This window comes from Ornithorhynchus anatinus, chromosome 1, assembly GCF_004115215.2.
Source record: "Ornithorhynchus anatinus isolate Pmale09 chromosome 1, mOrnAna1.pri.v4, whole genome shotgun sequence".
Classification (NCBI taxonomy): Eukaryota; Metazoa; Chordata; class Mammalia; order Monotremata; family Ornithorhynchidae; genus Ornithorhynchus; species Ornithorhynchus anatinus.
Genome location: NC_041728.1, coordinates 65096448 through 65119540, shown reverse-complemented (window position 1 = coordinate 65119540; position 23093 = coordinate 65096448). Strand labels below are relative to the sequence as shown.

At 51.9% G+C, this 23093-nt stretch overlaps 1 protein-coding gene across 1 annotated transcript in view; it reads left to right on the top strand.

The window, feature by feature from the left end:
• AKT1 (AKT serine/threonine kinase 1) overlaps window positions 1-23093 on the top strand; it is a 74441-nt gene that overhangs the window by 1950 nt on the left and 49398 nt on the right. Inside the window, exon 2 of the mRNA XM_029067589.2 lies at window positions 3262-3433. Within this exon, the coding sequence (XP_028923422.1) occupies window positions 3388-3433 (46 nt within the window). The 5' untranslated portion in view covers window positions 3262-3387. The remainder of the gene's footprint in view (window positions 1-3261; window positions 3434-23093) is intronic.

The window sequence follows — 23093 nt, the reverse complement described above, 5'->3', positions numbered from 1 at the left end:
CCCGTCCTCAAATGAAAAACAATAGTTCACGAACTCTCCGAAGCGCTTAGTACAGTCCTGTGCCCACAGTAAGTGCCCAGTAAATACCGTTGATTGATAGATGGGGAAAGCAGATCCATTACAAGCTTGTAAACATTCAGGAGCCTAGATCTTATAATAATGGTGGTGTTTGTTGTTTACTATCTGCTAAACACTTGGGTAGATACAAGGTAATCATATCAAACACAGGCCCTGTTCCATGTTGTGCTCGCAGTCGTTGGGGGAGGGAAAGCAGATACCGAATCCCTTTTTACAGAAGAGAAAACGGAAACCTAGAGAAGCCAAGTGACTTAACCAAGGTCACACAGCAGACGAGTGGCAGAGCCCAGTATTGGAACCCAGGTCTTCTGACCCAGGCCTGTGGTCCTTCCACAAGGCCATGCTACGCCTCTGATTATCCTGAATTTACCTCAGCACTTAGCACAAGGATTGGGCACACAGTAAGGGTTTAATAAATACCCTCACCATCACTGTCATCATCATTGTTAAAGATAATCTGTGGGGAAGGTGATCAGACTTTCCCAGGGGAGGAAATTCAGGAGATACTTCACTCTACGTAATTCAGTTTGTCAGCAATTCAGTGGAGAAGCACTATGGCCTTGTGAAAGAACAGGCCCAGGAGTCAGAGGATCCGAGTTCTAATTCTGGCTCTGCCCGTTGGCTGCTGTGTCACCTTGGGAAAATCACTGAATGTCTCTGTGCCTCAGTTACCTTTCATTCAGTCAATCGTATTTGAGCGCTTACTCTGTGCAGAACACTGTACTAAGCTCTTGGGAAAGTACAGTGCAGTAATAGAGACAATCCCTGGCCACAATGAGCTCACAATCTAGAGGGGGTGGAGGACAGACATCGATACAAGTAAACAGACATCAAGACATCAGTACAAGTAAACAGGCATCAATGTAAATAAATAAAATTACAGATATACGCGTAAGTGCTGTGGGGCGGGGTTGGGGGGAAGAGCAAGAGGAGCGAGTCAGAGTGACGGAAGGGAGTGGGAGTTGAGGAAAAGTGGGGCTGAGTCTGGGAAGGCCTCTTGGAGAAGATGTGCCTTCAGTAGGGCTTTGAAGTGGGGGAGAGTGATTGTCTGGAGGATTTGAGGAGGGAGGGTGTTTCAGGCCAGAGGTAGGATGTGGGCCAGGGGTCGCGGCCAGACAGAAGAGATGGAGTCACAGTGAGTACTGTGTTGTAGAAAGAGAGAAGTGAGGTAGGAGGGGGCAAGGTGATGGACAGCTTTAAAGCCAGTAGTGTTTTTTTGTTTGATAAAGAAGTATGTGGGCAACCACTGGAGATTTTTGAGGAGGGGGTGACGTGCCCTGAACATTTCTGTAGAAAGATAATCTGGGCAGCGGAGTATGGACTGGAGTGGGGAGAGGCAGAAAGTTGTGAGGTCAGCAAGGAGGCTGATGCAGTAAACTAGGCAGGATTAAGACTCAGCCCCATGTGGGACAGGGACTGTATCCAGCCTGATTAATCTGCCTCTACCCCAGCCCTTAATGCAATGCTTGGCACACAGTAAGCACTTAGCAAGTGCCACTATTATTATTACTATTTCCCAGTTTTTGCCTCTGAATGTCAAACACTCTGGTTTTAAGCCTCCAGGCAGGACTGAAACTAACCTCAAGTCATCTTGGACAGAAGAGATGAGTGACCTTACCTTTAATGACCTTTCACCCCAACTCGACCCTCCTGGTCAGAGAGTCTTTCTTGGGTCTAGTGTGATTTCCTCCTGCTGCAGTTCCAGTTCTTTCCTTCTTGGTTTCCTTCTATTCACCCTCTCCCTCCAGCCCCCCAACCCTCCAACACCCTCCTCCTTGGGATTCTGGGAGAACCAGCATGGTGTAGTGGATAGAGCCTGGGCCTGGAAATCAGAAGTTCATGGGTTCTAATCCTGGCTCCACCACTTGTTGGCTGCATGACCTTGGGTAAGTCGCTTCACTTCTCTGTGCCTCAGTTACCTCATCTGTAAAATGGGGATTGAGATTGTGAGCCCCGTATGGGACAGGGACTGTGTCCAACCCGATTTGCTTGTATCCACCCCAGCGGTTAGTACAGTGCCTGGTACATAGTAAGCGCTTAACAAATACCACTATTATTTTAATATACTTGTCAGCCCTGTCTGGCAGAGGCCATGACTGGTAAGAAGAATTTTGGTATTCGTTAAGCACCTAATGTGTACCAAACACTGTACTAGATGCTGGGGTAGGTGCAATACAAGCCGAAAAGACACAGTCCCTGTTGCACAAGGGACTCATAGTCCAAGTGGGAAGGAGGGCAGTCATCGAACCCTCATTTTTCAAATAAGGAGTCTGAGTCCCAAAGAAGTGACTTGCCCAGGGTCACCCAGCAGGCAAGTGGTGGAGCTAGAATTAGAATCCAGATCTCCCAGGCCCATGCTCTTTCCCACTAGGCCACACTGCTTCTCAGACACTGGCAGGCAAGCCAGCAGCCTTGATTTGGCTTTCGCCCCCATACAAGTGGCTTGCTGGACCCATAGCGAGGGAGGTCGATTTGGTGGCGACGATAGGGTTTGGTGGCCCCGGTGGTAGCTTCATTCCCAGCTGTTCCTTGGCCACTGCCACTGGGAAGAATTCTCCCAGGATCTGTGGATCTTGTCCCAAGCTTGGAAGAGAGACCCGGGAGCTGGTGGTCATCCTTCTTGTTGGGGATGGGCAGGTGGAGGGTCTTTAGAGAGAGAGAGAGAGAGAGAGAGAGAGAGAGCGTCTTAGTGTGGTAGAGTTAGCTCTGAGGGCCACTTCCAAGCCCTTGGGTCTGTTAAATTATTCACTGGAAAAATTCTCCCTGTTCTCCCCATTTGCAGATGTCAGGACTGAGGCCCAGAGAGTTTAAGTAGCTCACCCAGAGCCAAGCAGCACATTGGAGGAGCAGAGCAGAAAGGAAGATAGTCTGAGTTTGAATCTGTAGCCCTGAGTTTAGCCCTCCCTGGGGCCAAGCCCCACCTGCCATTCAGCTGTGAGGCACATCCCTTCTGGCTGGCTTCCTTACGCCAGCTTGTCTTCCTCTCAGGTCAGGTGCCGCCTGTGCCCGGCTGTGCGGCAGAGAGCCCGCGGGACTCCCTCAGTCACCGAGTCGGAGAAGAGAGCGGGGCTGGTGGTGGGGGGATGGCCGTCGGAGGCCCAGGCCGTAGACCGATCCTTGTCGTTCACGCCGGAGTCCTAGAACAGCAGTAACCTGGCTTCCTCCCCGCCCGTTTCTCTCTAGAAATAGCGGGAAAAGCAGGCATCGCCCCACCGTGGCGGCCCCTGGAGGGAGGCCCCCTGGAGAGACGTCCCGAAGGCCGAGAAGTGGTCTGACTCACGCCGGGACCCCCGGCCCGTTCCTGCCACCATGAACGACGTCACGATTGTCAAGGAAGGCTGGTTACACAAGCGAGGTCAGTGCGGACGTCCCCCACCCCGCCCCCCGTCGCGGCCCACCCGGCCTCCTCTCTCCACCCGACCCCTGGCGAGGCCGCCTCTCGGCTCCACCTCAGGTCTGGGACCTGCGGCCTTCCTGATGGTGGAGGAGCCTCGGAGAGGAGAGGTGGGTGGGATGTATAGGCCCGGTGATGGGGTGCAGGGATTGCGGCCCCTGAGGGAGAGGTGGTTTCTAGCAGGGGGCATCTGAGTTGGCCATGTTGACTGAATAGCTTTGGTGGGCGGAATCTGTGGGGAGCGACAAGATGGAGGAGGAGACCTAATCCTAGACCTTAAAGGGTTGCCACCCTGGGGGAGAAAGCACAATCAGTTGTGGACAAGGAACATAGGTGACATAGAAGATACACTCGAAGCTCCCAGAGACCTAACGGTATATAAAGGACAGAATCCTCCCACCACATTCCCCCTTCCACCCCAACACACCTCAGGACTGCAGGGCTTCTGTGGGAATCGGAGTGTCAGTTGAGGTTGGTTGTCTCCCACTGGACCCTGTTCTCAGACCGGATTCATACCGCCCCCCAGCAGCCCCAAGCGCTGTTCCCGCCGCTCAGTCCTATGACCCTGCCTGTCGCTCACCTATTTCAGACGCTGCCGAGCCCCAGAGATTCCCTACCCACCCCCATCAGCCCGGCAGCCCCTGGGAGGAGGAGCCCTGCTTCTGGTTCAGAGAGGCCTGGGCCGCGAGCCAAGGCGGGAAAAGGCTGTTGGGAGATTCAGCTGGTCATTCCCCCTTCCCTCATGTCCACTTCCTGCAGTGGACTGGAGGAATGCGGCCTCAGAGCCTGGCTGGGGAGGTCAGACGGGAGCCGGGGGGTAGGGAGAGTGCTGGGCAGAGACCCCTGCCATTCTGGGCTCCAGCATCAGTGCCCTCTGACCTGGGAGAAGGTAAAGCCGGGGTGGAGAGGTCACAGCCATTTGTGAAACAGATCTTCGCTCTTTTCTCCACCCTCCCTCCCTCCTTTCCCTCTGCTGAGCTTTTCCCAGAACTGCCAGCAGGAAGCTTGCCCAAGGTGGGTGTGAGTTTCCATTCTCCACCCAGAGTCCCCCAGCAGGCTGTGAGGTTGCCCGAGGGTGAGGGTTAGCGGGAACAGGGCTCCCGCACAAGTCAAGGGCACGGATAATCCAAAGCCTGGATGACGGAGAGCGGGTGGGAAATGACAGATGCTGATGGCAAACTGATCCCCGAGGGAGAGGTTGCGCGTCCCGGGGGTTGGAAAGGGACCGGGGTTGGTGTGCAGTTCTGTGCAGGCATGGACATGGAGACCCCAGCAGCCCCCACCCTATAAACCCCACCGTCGGTACTGCAAAGGTCCAGTAGAGTCAGGCAGGTTGGTCTCCTCATAGTGGGAGATTTCCAAAAGCACCTGAGGCCGCTGGGTGCCAGGGAGGGGCTTGGGCCTGCTCTTCTGCCTCCCTCCTTGCCTTACCTGGTGCCCTGTCCTGACATCGGGTTTCCTGGAAAGAAAGGAGGAACTCTGGGGCTTTCCAGAAGCTCCTCCCCTGGGGCCCATTTGGCCGGAGCCCGGGATGTCGGGGCTGACTCTGGGGGTTTCCTGTCCTTGGGGGCCGGTGGTGGAGGAAGGTGGCGTCTGCAGCACAGGGAGGAGGGGTGGGTCTGTGCTGTGGCTAGATTGATCTCTGTGGTCCACCTCATTCCCGGGGCAGTGGGTGGCAACTGCTGCCTTTCAAAGGGGACTAGGGTTAGGCCCAACGGTCCAATCAATCAATCAGTGGTATTTATTGAGCACTTACTGTGTGCAAAGCACTGTACTAAATGCTTGGAGGACTGCAGTGGAACAGAGTTGGTAGACACTCTCTCAGCCCCCAAGTGTTTAGTGGGAGGAGTCCAAGCGGAACAGTGAAGCCGGCGTTCCTGACCCCCCTCCGGGTTATCGGGGTGGCTCTAGGGATAGCCTGGGACTCTCACTGCCCCTCCGCCTGCCACTCTCTCGTTCCGGGTCATTCATTCATTCAGTCAGTCAATCCTATGTCATTCATTCAGTCATATTTATCGAGTGCTTACTGTGTGCAGAGTACTCAACTAAGGAGCTTACAGTCTAGAGGTAATCTTACAGGCATTTTCTGCCTCCATGCCAGAGGCTGGACCAGGGAGGGAGGGAAGGAAACACTCCCCATTTTGCCATATTGGGGTCAGGGAAGGACGGGGGTAGATGTCCTGTTGGCGGGAGACCTGGGGCGTCCACTGGGCCCAGAGCCTTGAGCAGTAATCACTGCCCAAGTCGTCGGTGCTTTCCGTCTGAAACGGGCACGGGGCTACTGGGCATCCAGACGAGTCCAGACACTGATGTACGGTCTAGACTGTAAGCTCCTTGTGGGCAGGGAACGTGTCTATCAACTCTGTCAGATTGTACTCTCCCAGTGCTTTGCACACAGTAAGCGCTCAATAAATACGTTTGTTTGATTGCCTGGGACTCGGGATCTTGGTTCAGTGTAGGTTCAGGGTGAGAGTGCTGTGGGCATGACCGTGATGGTTTGTGTTGTGAGAGGGGGAAGGTTCCAATTTGGGAGGGGCAGAGAGTGAGAGCTGGGGTGGAGTGGGAGCAGAGAGCGGGCAGTTAGGGGGAGTCGGTGTGTGGAGAGCCAGTGGTCAGGGAGGAATTCCATCCTGGGCAGAGGGTGGAAGAATGAGGAGAGAGAGGCTGACCTTGGGGTCAGGTGGGCAGGGAATGTGTCTGTTTGTTATTGTATCGTACTCTCCCAAGCGCTTAGTACAGTGCTTTGCACATAGTAAGTGCTCGATAACTACTATTAAATGAATGAGTGAATGATGAAGGTGGAGTGTTGCGGGAGGGACAGAACGTCCACCGAGAACAAAGACTTTGTTGTTTGGAAGCACCCCAGGGTGTGGAGGGTGTCTTCAATGTGGTTTCTAGGAAAGGCAGAGCGGACAACCGGCTGGGCAGCAGTGTTTTCCTCTGCCTCGTGGGTATCACCGACCCTGCCGCGCATCTCCCCTCTGCCCCTTCCCTGCCAAGAGACTTGTGATGACAGCCCTGGCCGCCCCAAGGGCCTGTGTTGGGGTGGCCAGAGAGGAAGGTGAATAACTTTCAGGGAAGCAGATGATGGGGGTGGAAAGGAGGTATCAGCCCGACAGGGAAGAAGCAGCAGGGTGCCTTAGGTTGACCACATTCCTGTCATCCCCGGGAGGAGTCCCGCTGGGAATGGTGGTGGCACGGACCATCTGCCCTCAATCGTCGTCCTCTTTGTCAGCTCCATCATCTGCTCGGCCTCGGACTCTGGCTCCCTCAGAAGCACCAGGATGCTTGGAGACCCTTCCCTTATAGTTAGAGATGGACCTTCCAACACCCTTAGCTCTCCCTTCCCAGCCCTAACTTACCCTCCGATGACCCAGCCTGGACCATCCAACACCCCTAACTCTCTCCTCTCCATCCCTGACTCTTCAACTAGTGACCCAGCACGGACCATCTGACTCTCCTAGCCCTCCCCACTCCATCCCTGAAGCTCTCCACTGACCCAACATGGACCATACAACACCCCTACCTCTCCCCTCTCCATCCCCTACTCTCCCTCCACTGAACCAGCATAGACCGTCCAACCCTTCCAGCTCTTCTCTCTCGATTCCCTACTCTCCCACCAGTGACCCAGGACGGACCATCTAACCCTCCCATCTCCCCTCTCCGTCCCCAACTCTTCCTCCTTGACCTAACATGGGCCACTTGTTCCCGGACTAGGTGTTCCCAGCTGTATAGCTTCCTGTGGGGACAGATTTCATGTGTTCCCTCTCAGTTGTGGGGAGGAGTATTTCCTTCAAGCAGAACCTACTCCTTGCCTTGGCGGTGTGGGACTTGGAGAACAACACATTTTTATTTTCCCCTTTCACTACTATTCTGATTTGGTAAACTCCAATCTTGTCTCAGCCTGCACATGTTCAGACTGCAAAATCCTGGTCTTCTCAGTCCTTTCTTGCGCGAAAGATGCTCCGTTCCACTGACCATCCTGGTTGCCTTTTTCTCTTTAAGGCCATTCCTCTAGAAGGCCCATGTCTTTTCCTTAATAATAATAATAATAATGTTGGTATTTGTTAAGCGCTTATTATGTGCAGAGCACTGTTCTAAGCGCTGGGGTAAACACAGGGGAATCAGGTTGTCCCACGTGGGGCTCACAGTCTTAATCCCCATTTTACAGATGAGGGAACTGAGGCACAGAGAAGTTAAGTGACTTGCCCACAGTCACACAGCTGATAAGTGGCAGAGCTGGGATTCGAACTCATGAGCCCTGACTCCAAAGCCCGTGCTCTTTCCACTGCGCCACGCTGCTTTTCCTTCTAGTCTATGCTCCCAAGTGTCTGCTTCAGAGCTCTGCACACAGTAGACACTCATCCCAGTCCCAAAGGATGTGCAGGTTTTTCTGTTTCTTAGTCTCTGTTTCTTAGCCCAGCTTGGAGTTGTTGGGCAACGGTTGCCTATATAGTTGAATTCAGTGACGGCCATTGGCTCTGTAGCTGTACCCAGTGGGCTGTGTTGGATAATAATAACAGTAATAATAATTCTGGTATTTGTTAAGCTCTTACTGTGTACCAGGCACTGTACTATGTGCCGGGGTGGATACAAGCAAGTCAAGTTAGGTACGGTCCCCGTCCCACCTGGGGCTCAGAGTCTTAATCCCCATTTTACAGATGAGCAAACTGAGGCCCAGAGAAGTGAAATGACTTGCTCAAGCTTACAGCAGACAAGTGGCAGTGCTGGGATTAGAACCCATGACCTTTTGACTCCCTGGCCCATATTCTATCTACTATGCCATGCTGCTTCCCATGCCCGTCGTCGTGCTAGAATGTGTTTTCACTGCATATTTTGGCTGGCACGTCGTTAGGGAATTGGGGAGATTTCATCCCACAGCATGTGCCCGCTGGATGTGGGACATGGTGACATCCTGCCTCCGAACAGGTTTCTGTAGTTGGAAAAAGTTCATTCATCGCTGAAACCCTTTGGAGATGAACAGCGGAGGTCAGCGGAGAGAAAGAGTCAGGGATGGAGAGGGGAGAGTTAGAGGTGTTATATGGTCCATGCTGGGTCACTGGAGGGAGAGACAGGGATAGAAAGGGGAGAGTTAAGGGTGTTGGATAAACGTGTGTGTGTATATATATATGTGCACATGTGTGTGCATGTGTTTAAGGTACCAGAGGCATTTTCTGGTGGAGCTGAGGTGTGGCCGAAGCCATTGCAGGCAAGCAACTCTATGAGCCAGAAGCCAGGTGTTCTGGAGTAGCCGGGGGCCTGTGGGGTGGTAAAGGCTGTCTGTGCCTGGAATTTATTTTATTTTATTTATTTATCCTGGCATTTGTTAATGGCATGATGGTTCTGGGCCCCCGGATGATGGTATAGGATGTCATGCAGCCTGGCCCCATTCCTATTTTTTTTTATGGTATTTGTTAAGTACTTACTAAGCACTGTGGTAGATACAAGCTAATCAGGTTGGATACATTACAGTCCAGGTCCCATGTTTGGGCTCACAACCTTAATCTCCATTTTACAGATGTGGTGACTGAGGTAGGAGAAGTTTAGAGACTTGCCCACAGCAGACAAGTGACGGAGCAGGGATGAGAACCTAGGTCCTTCTGACTCCCAGGCCTGTGTTCTATCCAGTAGTCCCCACTCCATTCACAACTCCACTTCCTATTTAGCCTGCGCTTAGGGCTGTCTGGGGTGGGCTGGGGTGGAGGATGGGGGGGTGTAGGTTCCTGTTTTTATGGTTCTGTCTTTGAAATCAAAAATAAAAGGGGAAGAGGAGAAGTGGGAGCCACCAGGAGAAGTTATAACACCATATTAGGGGACTTAATAATAATGGTGGTATTTATTAAGCACTTATTACATGTCAAGTACCGTTCTAAGTTCTGGGCACAGTCACTGTCCCAAATGAGCAGATGAGGTAACTGAGGCCCAGAGAATAATAATAATAATAAGAAGTGTGGTATTTGTTAAGCGCTTTCTATGTGCTAGGCACTGTTCTAAGCGCTGGGGTGGGTATCAGCTGATTGGGTTGGACATAGTCCCTGTCCCCGGTAAGGCTCACAGTCTCCATCCCCATTTTACAGATGAGGTAACTGAAGCACAGAGAAGTGATGTGACCTGCCCAAGATCACACAGCAGACAAATTCATTCATTCATTCAATAGTATTTATTGAGCGCTTACTATGTGCAGAGCACTGTACTAAGCGCTTGGGATGAACAAGTCGGCAACAGATAGAGACAGTCCCTGCCGTTTGACGGGCTTACAGTCTAATCGGGGGAGACAGACAGACGAGAACAATGGCACTAAACAGCGTCAAGGGGAAGAACATCTCGTAAAAACAATGGCGACTAAATAGAATCAAGGCGATGTACAATTCATTAACAAAATAAATAGGGTAACGAAAATATATACAGTTGAGCGGACGAGTACGGTGCTGTGGGGATGGGAAGGGAGAGGTGGAGGAGCAGAGGGAAAAGGGGAAAATGAGGCTTTAGCTGCGGAGAGGTATAGGGGGGATGGAAGAGGGAGTAGAGGGGGAAGAGGAGCTCAGTCTGGGAACGCCTCTTGGAGGAGGTGATTTTTAAGTAAGGTTTTGAAGAGGGAAAGAGAATCGGTTTGGCGGAGGTGAGGAGGGAGGGCGTTCCGGGACCGCGGGAGGACGTGACCCAGGGGTCGACGGCGGGATAGGCGAGACCGAGGGACGGCGAGGAGGTGGGCGGCGGAGGAGCGGAGCGTGCGGGGTGGGTGGTAGAAAGATAGAAGGGAGGAGAGGTAGGAAGGGGCAAGGTGATGGAGAGCCTTGAAGCCTAGAGTGAGGAGTTGGCAGAACCGGGATTAGGACCCGGATTCTTCTGACTCCCAGGCCTGTGCTCTATCCACTCAGCCACACTGCTTCTCTTGTTGTTTTGGATGTTTGTCAGAGACACTCCCGGGACCCCTAGACCATAAGCCCCTCTGGACTGTAAGCTTGTTGTGGGCAGGGAATCTGTCGGTTTATTGGTGTCTTGTGCTCTCCCAAGTGCTTAGTACAGTGCTCTGCACACAGGAAGTTCCCATCGATTGAATGAATGGATGAATGAATGGAGAGGTCGTCCCGTCCATTCCCCAGCCTCCGGTCCCACCCCTCACCAATCAATCAGTCAGTGGCATCGATCGAGCGCCCGCCAAGCGCAGAGCACCGAACACGGAGTCCCGCCGTGAGGCGTGCCTTCCCCGTGCCCTGGGGTAGAACATAGTCGGGGAGCGACGAAGCACCCCGACCCTGGCGTCCACGAGAGTCTGCTTGGGTCCAGTGTGCTGCCGTGATGGAGGAACGGTTTGTGTGTCTGCCTGTGACGTCCGACCCAGAGAGTCTTCCGTACATGGTGTTTAGGCTGCACCAGCCCCGTGGGAAAAGAGTCTGGGCATGCTCAGCTAGGGAATGTGTCTACCAGCTCTGTTACAATGTTGTCAGTCAGTCATTCGTATTTATTGAGCGCTTACTGAATGCAGAACACTGATCTAAGCGCTTGGAAGAGTACAATATAACAGACACATTCCCTGCCCACAAAGAGCTTACAGTCCAAAGGGGGAGACCGATATTAAGAGAAATAAATAAATTACGTCTCTGTATATAAGTGCTGGGGGCTGGGAGGGGGGATGAGTAAAAGGAACAAGTCAGGGTAAAGCAGAAGGGAGTGGGAGAAGAGGAAAGGAGACTTAGTCAGGGAAGGCCTCTTGGAGGAGGCATGCCTTCAATAAGGCTTTGAAGTGGGGGAGAGTAATTGTCTGTCGGATAAGAGGAGGGAGGGTGTTCCAGGCCAGAGGCAGGATGTGGGTGAGAGGTTGAAAGCGAGATAGATGAGCTCGAGGTACAGTGAGAGGGTTAATAATAATTGTGGTATCTGTTAAGCGCTTACTATGTGCCAGGCACTGTACTAAGTGCTGGGGTGGATCCAAGCAAATCAGGTCGGACACAGACCCTGTCCCACATGGTAGGAGAAGGTAAGGTGATGGAGTTTCTGTTTGATGCGGAGGTGGTAATAATAATAATAATAATAATAATGTTGGTATTTGTTAAGTGCTTACTGTGTGCAGAGCACAGTTCTAAGTGCTGGGGTAGATGCAGGGTAATCAGGTTGTCCCACGTGAGGCTTACTGTCTTAATGCCCATTTTACAGATGAGGTCACTTAGGCACAGAAAAGTTAAGTGACTTGCCCACAGTCACACAGCTGGCAAGTGGCAGAGGTCAGACCCATGACCTCTGACTCCCAAGCCCAGGCTCTTTCCACTGAGCCACGCTGCTTCTCTTGGTACTCTCCCAAGCCCTTAGTACAGTGCTTTTCACACAGGTAGTGCTCAATAAATACCATTGATGGATTGATTGATTGGGAGAGTATGCCAGCAGTGGAAGACCAGGGTCTTATTCTTCTGGGGGAGATGGGCAGACACAGGTTAGTCACAAATAGTGGCCACAGGAGGGAAGACAAGGTGGCAGCAGTAGGTAAGTCTAGTGGATAGAACACAGGCTTGGGGGTCAGAAGGACCTGGGTTCTAATCCCAGCTCCGCCACTTGCCTGCTGTCTGACCTCAGGCGAGTATCTGGGCCTCAGTTACCTTGTATGTAAAATGGGGATGAAGACTATGAGCCCCATGTGGGACAAGGACTGTGTCCAACCTAATTAGCTTCTATCTACCCAGAGCTTAGAACAGTGCTTGACACATAGTAAGCGCTTAATAAATACCGGTGTTATTATAATAATTATTATGAAAAAGATGAGTAATATTAATTAACGTAATAATTATGGTATTTCTTGAGGACTTATTTCATGCCCCGCACTGTTCTAAGTGCTGGGGCGGATGTAAGATAATCAGGTTGGATGCAGTTCCTGTCCCTCATCAGGCCCACAGTTTAAGTAAGAAGGAAAATAGGCATTAAATTCCCATTTTACAGATGAAGAAACTGTGGCACAAAGAAATTAAGTGATTTGTGCCAGGTTTCACTGCAGACCAGTGATGGAGCTGGGATTAGAACTCAGGCCCTTTGACTCCCAGGCCCTTGCTCTTTCCACGCTGCTTCCCAGTAAATATGGGAGTAAATGAGTAGCATGTGAAGATGAAGATACGGCATCCATCTTTTCCTAGGTTTTGTTGGGGAGGAGGGTGTGGGACAGGGACTGTGTCCAACTTGATTTTCTTGTATCTACCCCAGTGCTTAGTACTGTGCCTGGCACATAGCAAGCACTTAATAAATACTATAAAAAATACCTTAGCCCTAAAGGTGGTCACGAGGTGGTGGGATAAATCGGGGGTGTGGGTTTTCAGGAGGGATTCGATGGTGAGGAGAGCTGTGAACCCTCAGATTTGATCAGGGTGCGGGTAAGGTGTGGACGGTGGTTTGGAGACCAGAGAGTCGATCGTGCGGGACGGTAAGAAGATGAGCTTGAAAAAGGGACTGAGGTTGCCGACTGGGGAGTGGTGGGGGAAGAGAACGGAGATGTGAGATGGACAAGGGTGGCGGATGGTTTCGAAGACAGTAGTGAACTGTTCTTGTTTGCTGTGGAGGGAGGGGGGAGCCCTTGGAGAGATCTGAGCAGGGGAGAAGTGTGGGCTGAGGGCCGCGGCACAGCTCAGCCTCTGGGAGAACGATCACCTTCGGCACTGGACTTCTCGAAAGAGACTCTCTCTCCCACCCTGAAAACACAGTGATGTTGGAGTCTCCTGTTATAAAGGACAGTCGGTGGTCCTGTCACAAAGACTTTGGGAACCTGCCCAAAGAAAAAATCCTCGTGCTAGTGTTTAGCGCTGTGCCGCTCTGGCTTTCTCAGCATTGCCAGTCATGGCTCCCTTGGGGCCCGGAGTGAGATGAGCAAGTAGGTGAGCGGGAGTGCAGCACTTTGAGAAGAAGTGTTGTCTAGTGGGAAGAGCACGGGCTTGGGAGGCAGAGGACCTGGATGGATTCAAATCTCAGCTCCGCCACGTACTTTCTGTGTGACTTCATTTCTCTGGGTCTCAATTCCTTTATGAGCAGAAAGGGGATTCAATCCCTGTTCTCCCTCCTACTTAGGCTGTGAGCCCCATGTGGGACCTGATTACCCCGTATCTACCCCAGTGCTTCAAAGAGTACTTGGCTTATAGTAAGTGCTTAACAATTACGATAATTATTATGAGGAAAAACGGTGAGCCTACGCAGAAGGAGATGGGAAACAGATGAAGTCAGTAAGGAGGCTTTTCCCCATGAATTTGTCTTCTCTCTGGGTCATTTTCTGCCAACTGCTACCTCAGAGTTGGGCCTGTACAACCACCCACAGTACCAAGGTTCAGATGAATTTACGTCCTTAGTTTTTTAAGTGCTTACATATCCACTTTTCCATCTTTTCATTCTCCAGTTATAACTAGATGCATCTCTTACTCTCCTAAACTGTAAATTTCATGTGTCCCTGTTGCTCTTTGGGAGGCATAAGGTTTTACTGCTCTTGTACTCTCCCAAGAGCTTAGTACAGTTCATTCCTTCACTCGGTAGTATTTATTGAGTACTTACTGTGTGCAGAGCACTGCCCTAAGTGCTTGGGAGAGTAGAGCATGGGCTTGAGAGTCAGAGGTCTTGCGTTCTAATCATGCTTCCGCTACTTGTCAGCTGTGTGACTTGGGGCAAGTCACTTAATTTCTCTATGCCCCAGTTACCTCATCTGTAAAATGGGGATTAAGACTGTGAGCCCCACGTGGGACATCGTGACTACCTTGTATCTATCCCAGTGCTTAGAACAGTGCTTGGGACATAGTAAGTGTTTAACAAATACCATCATCATCATCACAATGCAACAAGAAACAGACACATTCCCTGCCTACAATGAGCTTACAGTCTAGAGGGGGTGGAGACAGACATCAATACAGATAAATAAATTACAGATTTGTACATAAGTCCTGAGGGGCTGTGCAGAACAGGCATCTAGTACAGTGCTCTATGGACAGTTGAGTGTAAGCTCCTGTAGGGCAGGGATTGGGTCTACTTATTCCATTGCACTTCCCCAGGTGGGTACTGCAGCTCTCTGCACACAGTAAGCACTCATCATCCTCATCAGTTGAGCACATACTATGAGCACATACTATGTGCAGAGCATTGTACTACACACTTAGGGGAGTACAAGACAATAGAGTTGGCAGATATGTTCCCTGCCCATAATGAGCTTACAGTCTAGAGGGGGAGACTTACATTAATATGAATATATAATTTAAAGATATGTACATATAAGTGCCGAGGGGTAATCGGTGTGCAACATTACTAAGTAAGCAATCCTTGGTATTTCATTCATTCATTCAGTCGTATTTATTGAGCACTTACTATGTGCAGAGCACTGTACTAAGGGGTTGGAAAGTATAATTCGGCAACAGATAGAGACAATCCCTACCCAACAATGGGCTCACAGGCTAGAATGGAGAGACAGACAACAAAACAAAACAAGTAGACAGGCATCACTGTGCAGAGCACTGTTCTAAGGGCTTGGGAGAGTACAGTATAGCAGAATTTGCAGACACTTTCCTTGCCCATTAGGAAAGTACAGTACAATATAGTTGACAGACAAATTCCCTGCCCACAGTGAGCTCACATTCTCTAGGGGTAGACACACATTATTATGAATAAATAGTTTATAATGTATAATTTAAAGATATGTACGTAAGTGCTGTGGGGTAATCAATACATACTGATTGAGGCAAATGCCTGTGTTCAGTGAATTTATCAATGGTATTTATTGAGGGCTTACTGTATGCAGAGCATCATCATCATCGAAGGTATTTATTGAGCACTTATTGGGCGCTGAACACTGTAGTAAGTGCCTGGGTGAGTATAGAGTTGGTAGACACGTTTGCTGCCCACAGCAAGTTTACAGTCTAAAGAATTGAAAAACATTTCCTGGGGAGGGACAGTGCAATCAGTGGGCAGGGTCTGGGTAGGTGGGCACGGTGGGGGTGGCAGGAGGTAACCACTTCAGCAGCTGGGTACGGTGGCGGGTGCGGAGGGGAGAGCCAAGGGATTTGGGGCAGTGTCTACTAATTCTATTGGACTCTCCCAAGGCCTAAGTACAGTGCTCTGCACAGTGTAAATGCTCCAGAAATACCATGGATTGTGATTTGGGCAGCCCACCGGTAGTAAGAGTGCGCCCAGCTCACAACCACAGCTGCTGTCTCCAGTCTCTGGAGGGATTCAGGGACCCGTCTGGGACTGTAATGCTGAGATTCAGGGCAAGGCACTGGAGCTTCTGGTTACCCACCCCGACACCCTAGTGAGCGTTTTCCAGAATGCCACAGTGATAGATGTGGACAGCCGAGACCCTATTGTCAGCTGTGTGACTGTGGGCAAGTCACCTAATAATAATAATAATGGTGGTATTTGTTAAGCGCTTACTATGTGCAAAGCACTGTTCTAAGCGCTGGGGGGATACAGGGTGATCAGATTGTCCCACGTGGGGCTCACAGTTTTAATCCCCATTTTACACATGAGGTATCTGAGGCATAGAGAAGTTAAGTGACTTGCCCAAAGTCACACAGCTAGCAAGCGGCAGAGCCGGGAGTCGAACCAAGGACCTCTGACTCCGAAGCCCAGGCTCTTTCCACTGAGCCACGCTGCTTCCCTTCTTCTCTTCCCGTCTTCCCTTCTTCTCAGTGCCTCAGTTTCCTCATCTGTAAAATGGGGATTGAGACTGTGAGCCTCATGTGGGACAACCTGATTACCCTGTATCTACCCCATCGCTTAGAACAGTGCTCTGCACGTAGTAAGCGCTTAACAAATACCAACATTATTATTGTGTTCCTCGTGCCTGGGCGGTCTTTGGTTCAGCATTTTCTGGGGGGCAGGGAGCTGGACACGGTGACTGTTGATCCCTTCAAGGCACGGACTCTTCTGTGTGAAGGATTTCGGGGCTCTGGAGAGGAGGGAATGGCCTGTCTTGAGACTCAGTGGTGCAGGTCTTCCTGAACGGTGTGGACATAGAGGCAGCAAGGATGGAAAGGGGGATGGAGTAGCAGAAAGGGTCAACACACTCTGCAGATGGAAGAGGTGCAGGCTGTGGGAGGGACAGTGTGGAGCAGGGTTGGCATTTACAGAAGCAGGAAGAGGGTGGAGAAGGCGAGCATGGAATTGCTGTTCCCCATTGAAGCAAGAGTAGGGCAGGTTCCGGGCAGACATCAGAGAACACTACCTCACCCAACAGAGGTCTGCCCCACAGGAAGCTGTGCAGCCAGAAGCACCAGCAGGTCCAAGAGGGATTTGGCTAGATCCATGGACAAGTGGGTACTTGCTGGGTCACTGGAAGGAGAGTCAGGGATGGAGAGGGGAGCTTTAGGGGTGATGGATGGTCCGTGCTGGGTCACTGGATGAAGAGTCAGGGATGGAGAGGGGAGACTTGGAAGGGAGATTTGGAAGGGATGGATGGTCAGTCCTGGGGAACTGGAGGTAGAGTCTGGAAGGGAGAGGGAAGAGTTAGGGGTGTTGAATGGTCCATGCTGAGTTACGGGCAGGAGAGTCAGGAATGGAGAGAAAGAGGGGTGTTGGAGGGTCTGTGCTGGGTCACTGGAGGGAGTCGGGTGGAGTGGGGAGAGTTAGGGGTGTTGGAGAGTCTGTGCTGGGTCTCGAGGGAATCAGGTGGAGCAGGGAGAGTTAGGGGTGTTGGAGGGTCGGTGCTGGGTCACTGGAGAGAGGGTCGGGTGAAGAGGGGAGAGTTAGGGGTGTTGAGTGGTCTATGCTGGGGCACTAGAGGGAGAGTGAGAGATGGAGCGAGGAGAGTTAGGGGTGTTGGGAGTCTGTGTTGGGTCACTGGAGGGAGAGTCAGAAGTGGAGTGGGGAGAGTTAGGGCAGATGGATGGTCCATGATTCGTTACTGGAGGGCGAGCCAGGACCTTGGGTAGCATGGGCAGTGGGACTGACCCATCTGGTCACTGAAGGGCTCGTGAGGGAGTGGCAGGCTGAGTGAGGCTTTCTGTTTGCAAACACCTCGCTGTTGGGCTCCTGTGGGTTCCTGGGCAGGAGTTTCCAGCTCGTGGGACAGGCATACAGCTACAGGCTTAGTGCCCTCTCCCCCGATGTGGCGGCTGTGCCCCCGATGTAGGGGAGTGGGCATGTTGACCTCAGAGCTGCCAACATCCCAAACTCCAGATCTCATGGTTGCCATCCTTGCGTAGGCCTGGGGGAATTCCAAGTTGGGGACCACTATCAGTCCTCACCCCTCACCCCCATGGAGACGGGTCCCTTTATTCATCCCCCCTCCCAGCTTCACAGCACTTATTTCCATATCTGTAATTTATATATTTGTATTAATGTCTGTCTCCTCCTCTATAGACTGTAAGCTCTTTGTGCGCAGGGAACAGGTCTGATTATTGTTGTATTGTACTCTCCCTAGCACTTAGTACAGTGCTCTGCACACACTAAGCGCGCAGTAAATACGATCAGATGAAAGATTGAATGGAAGTGGAGGGCATGTGGAGACTGTGGGTTTTCCAGCTCTGGTCTGAACCGGCTGTGTGACCCCGATCAAAAAAATTCACCCTCTCTGAACCTCAGTCATTCATTCCTTCATTCGATTCATTCATTTGTATTTATTGAATGCATACTGTGTGCAGAGCACTGTACTAAGCACTTGGGAGGTACAATTCAGCAATAGAGACAATCCCTGCCCCCACCGGGCTTATAGTCTAGAGGGGACGAGACAGCAAAACAAGTTAACAGGCATCAATATAAATAGAATTATAGATATATACATATATTCATAAGTGCTGTGGGAGGAGAAGGGGGAAGAGCAGAGGGAGCGAGTCAAGGTGATGCAGAAGGGAGGGTACTGAAGAAAAGGAGTCCCACTCGGTACTATGAGAGACCCCTCCCATCCCCTCTGCCCAAGGGAGGCTGAGATCATGGCCCAGGGCAGGGGAACCCCTAAACCAAACCCATTTCTCGAGCGTCGGGAAATCCTGCTGCATCTTGGCTCACGTGGACCAGCCCCAGTCGCCGCCCCCATCTCCCGCGACAAATCGGACAGGGCCCTTCTGAACCGTCCCATTCATTCATCCACTCAGTCATATTTATTGAGCACTTACTGTGCGTGGAGCCCCTTAATGAGGATGACATTTGTTAAGCTCTTGCTATGTGCCCAGCAGTGTTCTAAGTGCTGGGGTAGATACAAGGTAATCACGTGGGGCTCACAATCTTAACCCCCATTTTACAGATGAGGTAACTGAGGCACAGAGAAGTCAAGTGACTTGCCCAGAGTCACCCAGCTGACCAGGGGAGGAGCCGGGATTGGAACCCATGACCTCTGACTCCCAAGCCCGTGCTCTTTCCGCTACGCCACACTGGTTAAGTGGTTGGGAGAGTATGATACAACAATAAACAGACACATTCCCTGCTCACAACAAGCTTACAGTCCCCTTCCCCGCCTGAGTAGGGGAACCTCCAGATCTGGGCCAGGCCCCCCGTCGATTCCGAGCCAGAGCTGGGCGCGCGGGCCCGTCGTCGATTCATCTGCCGCTCGACCCTTAATGAGGTGGCAGGCGGAGGCGCTGTTTTGCTAAATGTTGTGTAGAAAGTAAATTGGAGCGCAGCAGATGTTGGTTTTGGGTTTGATGTCGGTACAACGGGGAGGCACCGCGGCGGGCCCTGCCAGCCGCCTCCCCGCTCGGCGGCCCCGCTGTGTGGTTACTTTGCTGTGCAGGAGCCGGCTGCTCCGTGTGGGGGACCTTCGGCGTGGTGGCTGGCGCCGTGCCACGTGCCGGGAGGGGCATCCAGCCGTTTGCTTGGAAATTGCTAACTTGGAAAGCACTTCAACTTCCGGAGGAGGTGGCGGGGGGGGGCGGGCCCGCCAGCCGCAGCACGGGGTGGGCACCCGGGTGGGGGGACGGACGGGGTTTCTGCCCCCCGTTGCCGGGTGATTTGTTTGCTCATTTTTGAATCCGTTCCCAAACCCGGGGAGGCCAAAGGAGGTGGGGGTTTAGCAGCCTCGAGTGAGGTCTGCAGGTTGAACCGCCGAACCCTCCTGCTCTCCCCGACCTGGACCCTGTCCCTTTCTCAAGGGGCACCCAGGACAGTTTGGTGTTCAGTACAGCACTCCCCCCACAGGCACTTAGTACAAACGGTTGATGGGCATGGGAGCCCCGTGCTTGGCACTGAGTCGGGGTTGGAGGAGGGCTCAGACAGAGGGGGAGACGTGGTCTCTGCCCTTTAGCATTAGGGACAGTCTTGGGGGAGGTGGGACCACCGCTGACACCATTGCCCCTAGACTCAAGTGCTCAGCACAGTGCTTCGTACACGGTAAACGCTGAATAAATACTGTTGAATGAATAGAAGCATCAGAAGCTGAATAAGTACTATTGAATGAATCGAAGCATCAGAAGATTTCAACGTGGAAGCCTCCTGAGGGCAGGGACCGCGTCAGCCAACTTCATTGGACTCCCTCAAGCGCTCACGACAGTGAGGCACGCAGCAGGTGCTTAATAACTACTATTGATTGCTATAAAGGAAAATGAGAGGGCTCATAGAAAAACACACGTGTTAATTACAGATGCAGAGCCAGGAGGGTCTTGTGCCCTTTGGGAGACGGAGGCCTGGGTTGGCTGGGCTGTGGGGCCGATTGGAGGTGCAGAGATTGCAGAGATCTCAGACATTTTTAACTTCTGTCCTCGCGTCAAGCCCAAGCTTACTGAGTTCATTCAATCAAGCAACCGCATTTATTAAGCACTTAATTATGTGCAGAACACTGTGCTAAGTGCTAGTGGATAGAGCACGGTCTTGCCAGTCAGAAGGTCATGGATTCTAATCCCGGCTCCACCCCTTGTCTGTCGGGTGACCTTGGGCAAGTCGCTCCACTTCTCTGGGCCTCAGTTACCTCACCTCTAAAATGGGGATCGAGCCTATGAGCCCCATGTGGGACAGGGATTGTGTCCAACCTGATTTGCTTGTGTCCACCCCAGTGCTTAGTAGAGTTCCTGGTGCATAGTAAGTGCTAAACAAATACCATAATAATATACTATAACAGAATGGGTAGCCACAACTAGCTTACCGTCTAGAGGAGCTAAGCATCTTCCTTCCCCTTTCTCCCCCTACCGCCCCCAGCCCTCAGAAGAGCTAACCGAACCCCCCCCCCCCCCGGAAGGTACCGTCAGGGAACCCAATCTTGGGATCTGCCATCCCCCGGGGCAGCAGTCCAGCTCCTGCAGTTATTGGGCAGAGTAGGTGGTGCCAGGACCCGGGGCTTGGTTGCGGGGTTTGGAGCGCCGGCATCCTCCCGTCCGGGCCTGTGTCCAGCTTCCGTGGGCTCCCCCTCCCCCGCAGTTGCTGCCACTGCCCCTGCAGGGTGCACGGTGGCATGAAAGCTCGGCTTGGACCGTCAGAATCGAGTAGCCTTTCTTCCGGGGATCTGACGCCCCCAATCCCTCGGGCCCTGCCTCCTTTCCCACCACACCCAGAAAACTCCTCACCATTGGCTTCAAAGCAGTCCATCACCTTGCCCCCCTCCTATCTTGCCTCACTGCTCTCCTACCACAACCCAGCCGCAGACTTCACTCCTCTAATGCCAACCTTCTCAATGTGCCTCGATCTTGTCTATCTCACCGCCAATCCCTTGCCAATATCCTACCTCTGGCCTGGAACGCCCTCCCTCCTCAAATCCAACAGACACTCTCCCTCATTTCAAAGCCTTATTGAAGGCACGTCTCCTCCAAGAAGCCTTCCCTGACTAAGCCCTCCTTTCCTCTTCTCCCACTCCCTTCTGCATTGCTCTGATTTGTTCCCTTTATTCATTCCCCCTCCCAGCCCCACAGCTGTTATGTATATATCTGTAATTGATTTCTATTCATGTCTGTCTCCCCCTCTAGCCTGTAAGCTCGCTGTGGGCAAGAAATGTGTCTGCCTATTGTCATATTGTACTCTCCCAAGTGCTTAGTACAGTGCTCTGCACACAGTAAGCTCTCAGTGAATATTCATTCATTCAATTCAATCGTATTTATTATGCGCTTACTGTGTGCAGAGCACTGTACTAAGCGCTTGAGAGAGTACAATATAACAATAAGCGGACACGTTCCCTGCCCACAACGAGCTTACAGTCTAGAGGATATAAGCCGCTGACCCATCTCTCCCAGCAAGGCAGGGGCACCTGAAACGTCAGCTGCCCGAGGTGGGGCCGGTGAAGAGAGTAAGTCCCACCGGAAATAGTGAAACTGTGGAACAGCAGGGTTCTGGAGAATGGGGGAAAGTTGAAAATGGATGTTCATAGTGAAACCACTCTGGGTTTCTAATTGACTCCGGCGGCCGGGGCGGGCAGAACGGGGAGCCGGAATTTCACCTCTGGGTAACTAAACACCGGAACTGGGTCGTTTCTCTGAGGAGCGTAGCCACGTCATCTGCGATGGGCCACTTTGGGGTTCCTGGGTTTGGAGTTCCTGGTTTCATCCCGGGTCTCTGTCAGAACCGGAGTTTCCCATCAGAGTAGAAAGGACCCGGAAACAGTGTGGCCTAGTGAAAAGTGCAAGGGCCTAGAAGACGGGACCTGGGTTCTCATTCCAGCCTGCTGCGTGACCTGGGGCAGTTTGCTTTTTGGGGGCTCAGTTTCCTCCTCTGTAAAGTGGGGATTCAATCCCAGTTCTCCCTCCCCCGAGTGTGTGAACACCTTGTGGGATAGGGACTGTGACCAACCTGATTCTTCTGTATCTGCCCCTGCACTTAGCACATAGTAAGCCCTGAACATAGTAAACTGAGGACCGTAAGCTCATTGTGGGCAGGGAATGTGCCTGTTGTTCAGTTGTACTCCCCTAATCGCTTAGTACTGTGCTGTGCACACAGTAAGTGAGCAATAAAAATGATTGACTGACTGACTGACTGAACAGATATCACAGTTATTATTACTCAAAATGGTGTTTCTCCTGTTAGCAGTTTAAAGTCTGTCCCCTCCAAGTCCCCACCTCCATAAAATCCCTGCCCCCTTCCACCCCACGCTCTCAGTAAAACATCGTTACCCAAGCCCTGGGCAAGTGTGGGCAAAATCTGTCAGGATCCTAGGGTTGGGGCATTCACGGCCATCTGGGAAAACCAGACTGTTATCGCAGGATCCCTGGAGACCCAGGAAGGGTCGGGCAGCAAGCCACCACCTCTCGAAAGAGGGACCTGAGTCCCCTCCACCCCCGGTTTAACCAAAGTTGGAGTGTTTGGCCTGTTTCCGAGAATAGTGGAGTGGTTCGTTTTGTTTTTTTTAAAAATATCTTTTAAGTGCTTACTAGATGCCAGATACTGTGCTAAACTCTCGGATAGATACAAGCTAATCAGGTTGGACACAGTTCATGTCTCGTGTGGGGCTCACAGTATAAAATCTCCATTTTACAGATGTGGGAACTGAGGCCCAGAGAAGTGAAGTGACTTGCTCAAGGTCACAAAGCAGTCAAGTCGGGGAGCCTGTCCTTCTGGCTCCCAGGTCCTTGTTCTATCTACTAGACCACTCTGTGGGTGAAAGGTAAAAGGCTCCTCTTCTGGTGGGCAGCATCCTTGTGGACTAAGAACCCCAAATCTTCAAACCACCTCCCCCCCAACACCTTGGTCTATAGAGGCAGCATGGTCTAGTGGATAGAGCATGTGCTTGGGAGTCAAAATTTGTGACCTTGGGCAAGTCATTTAA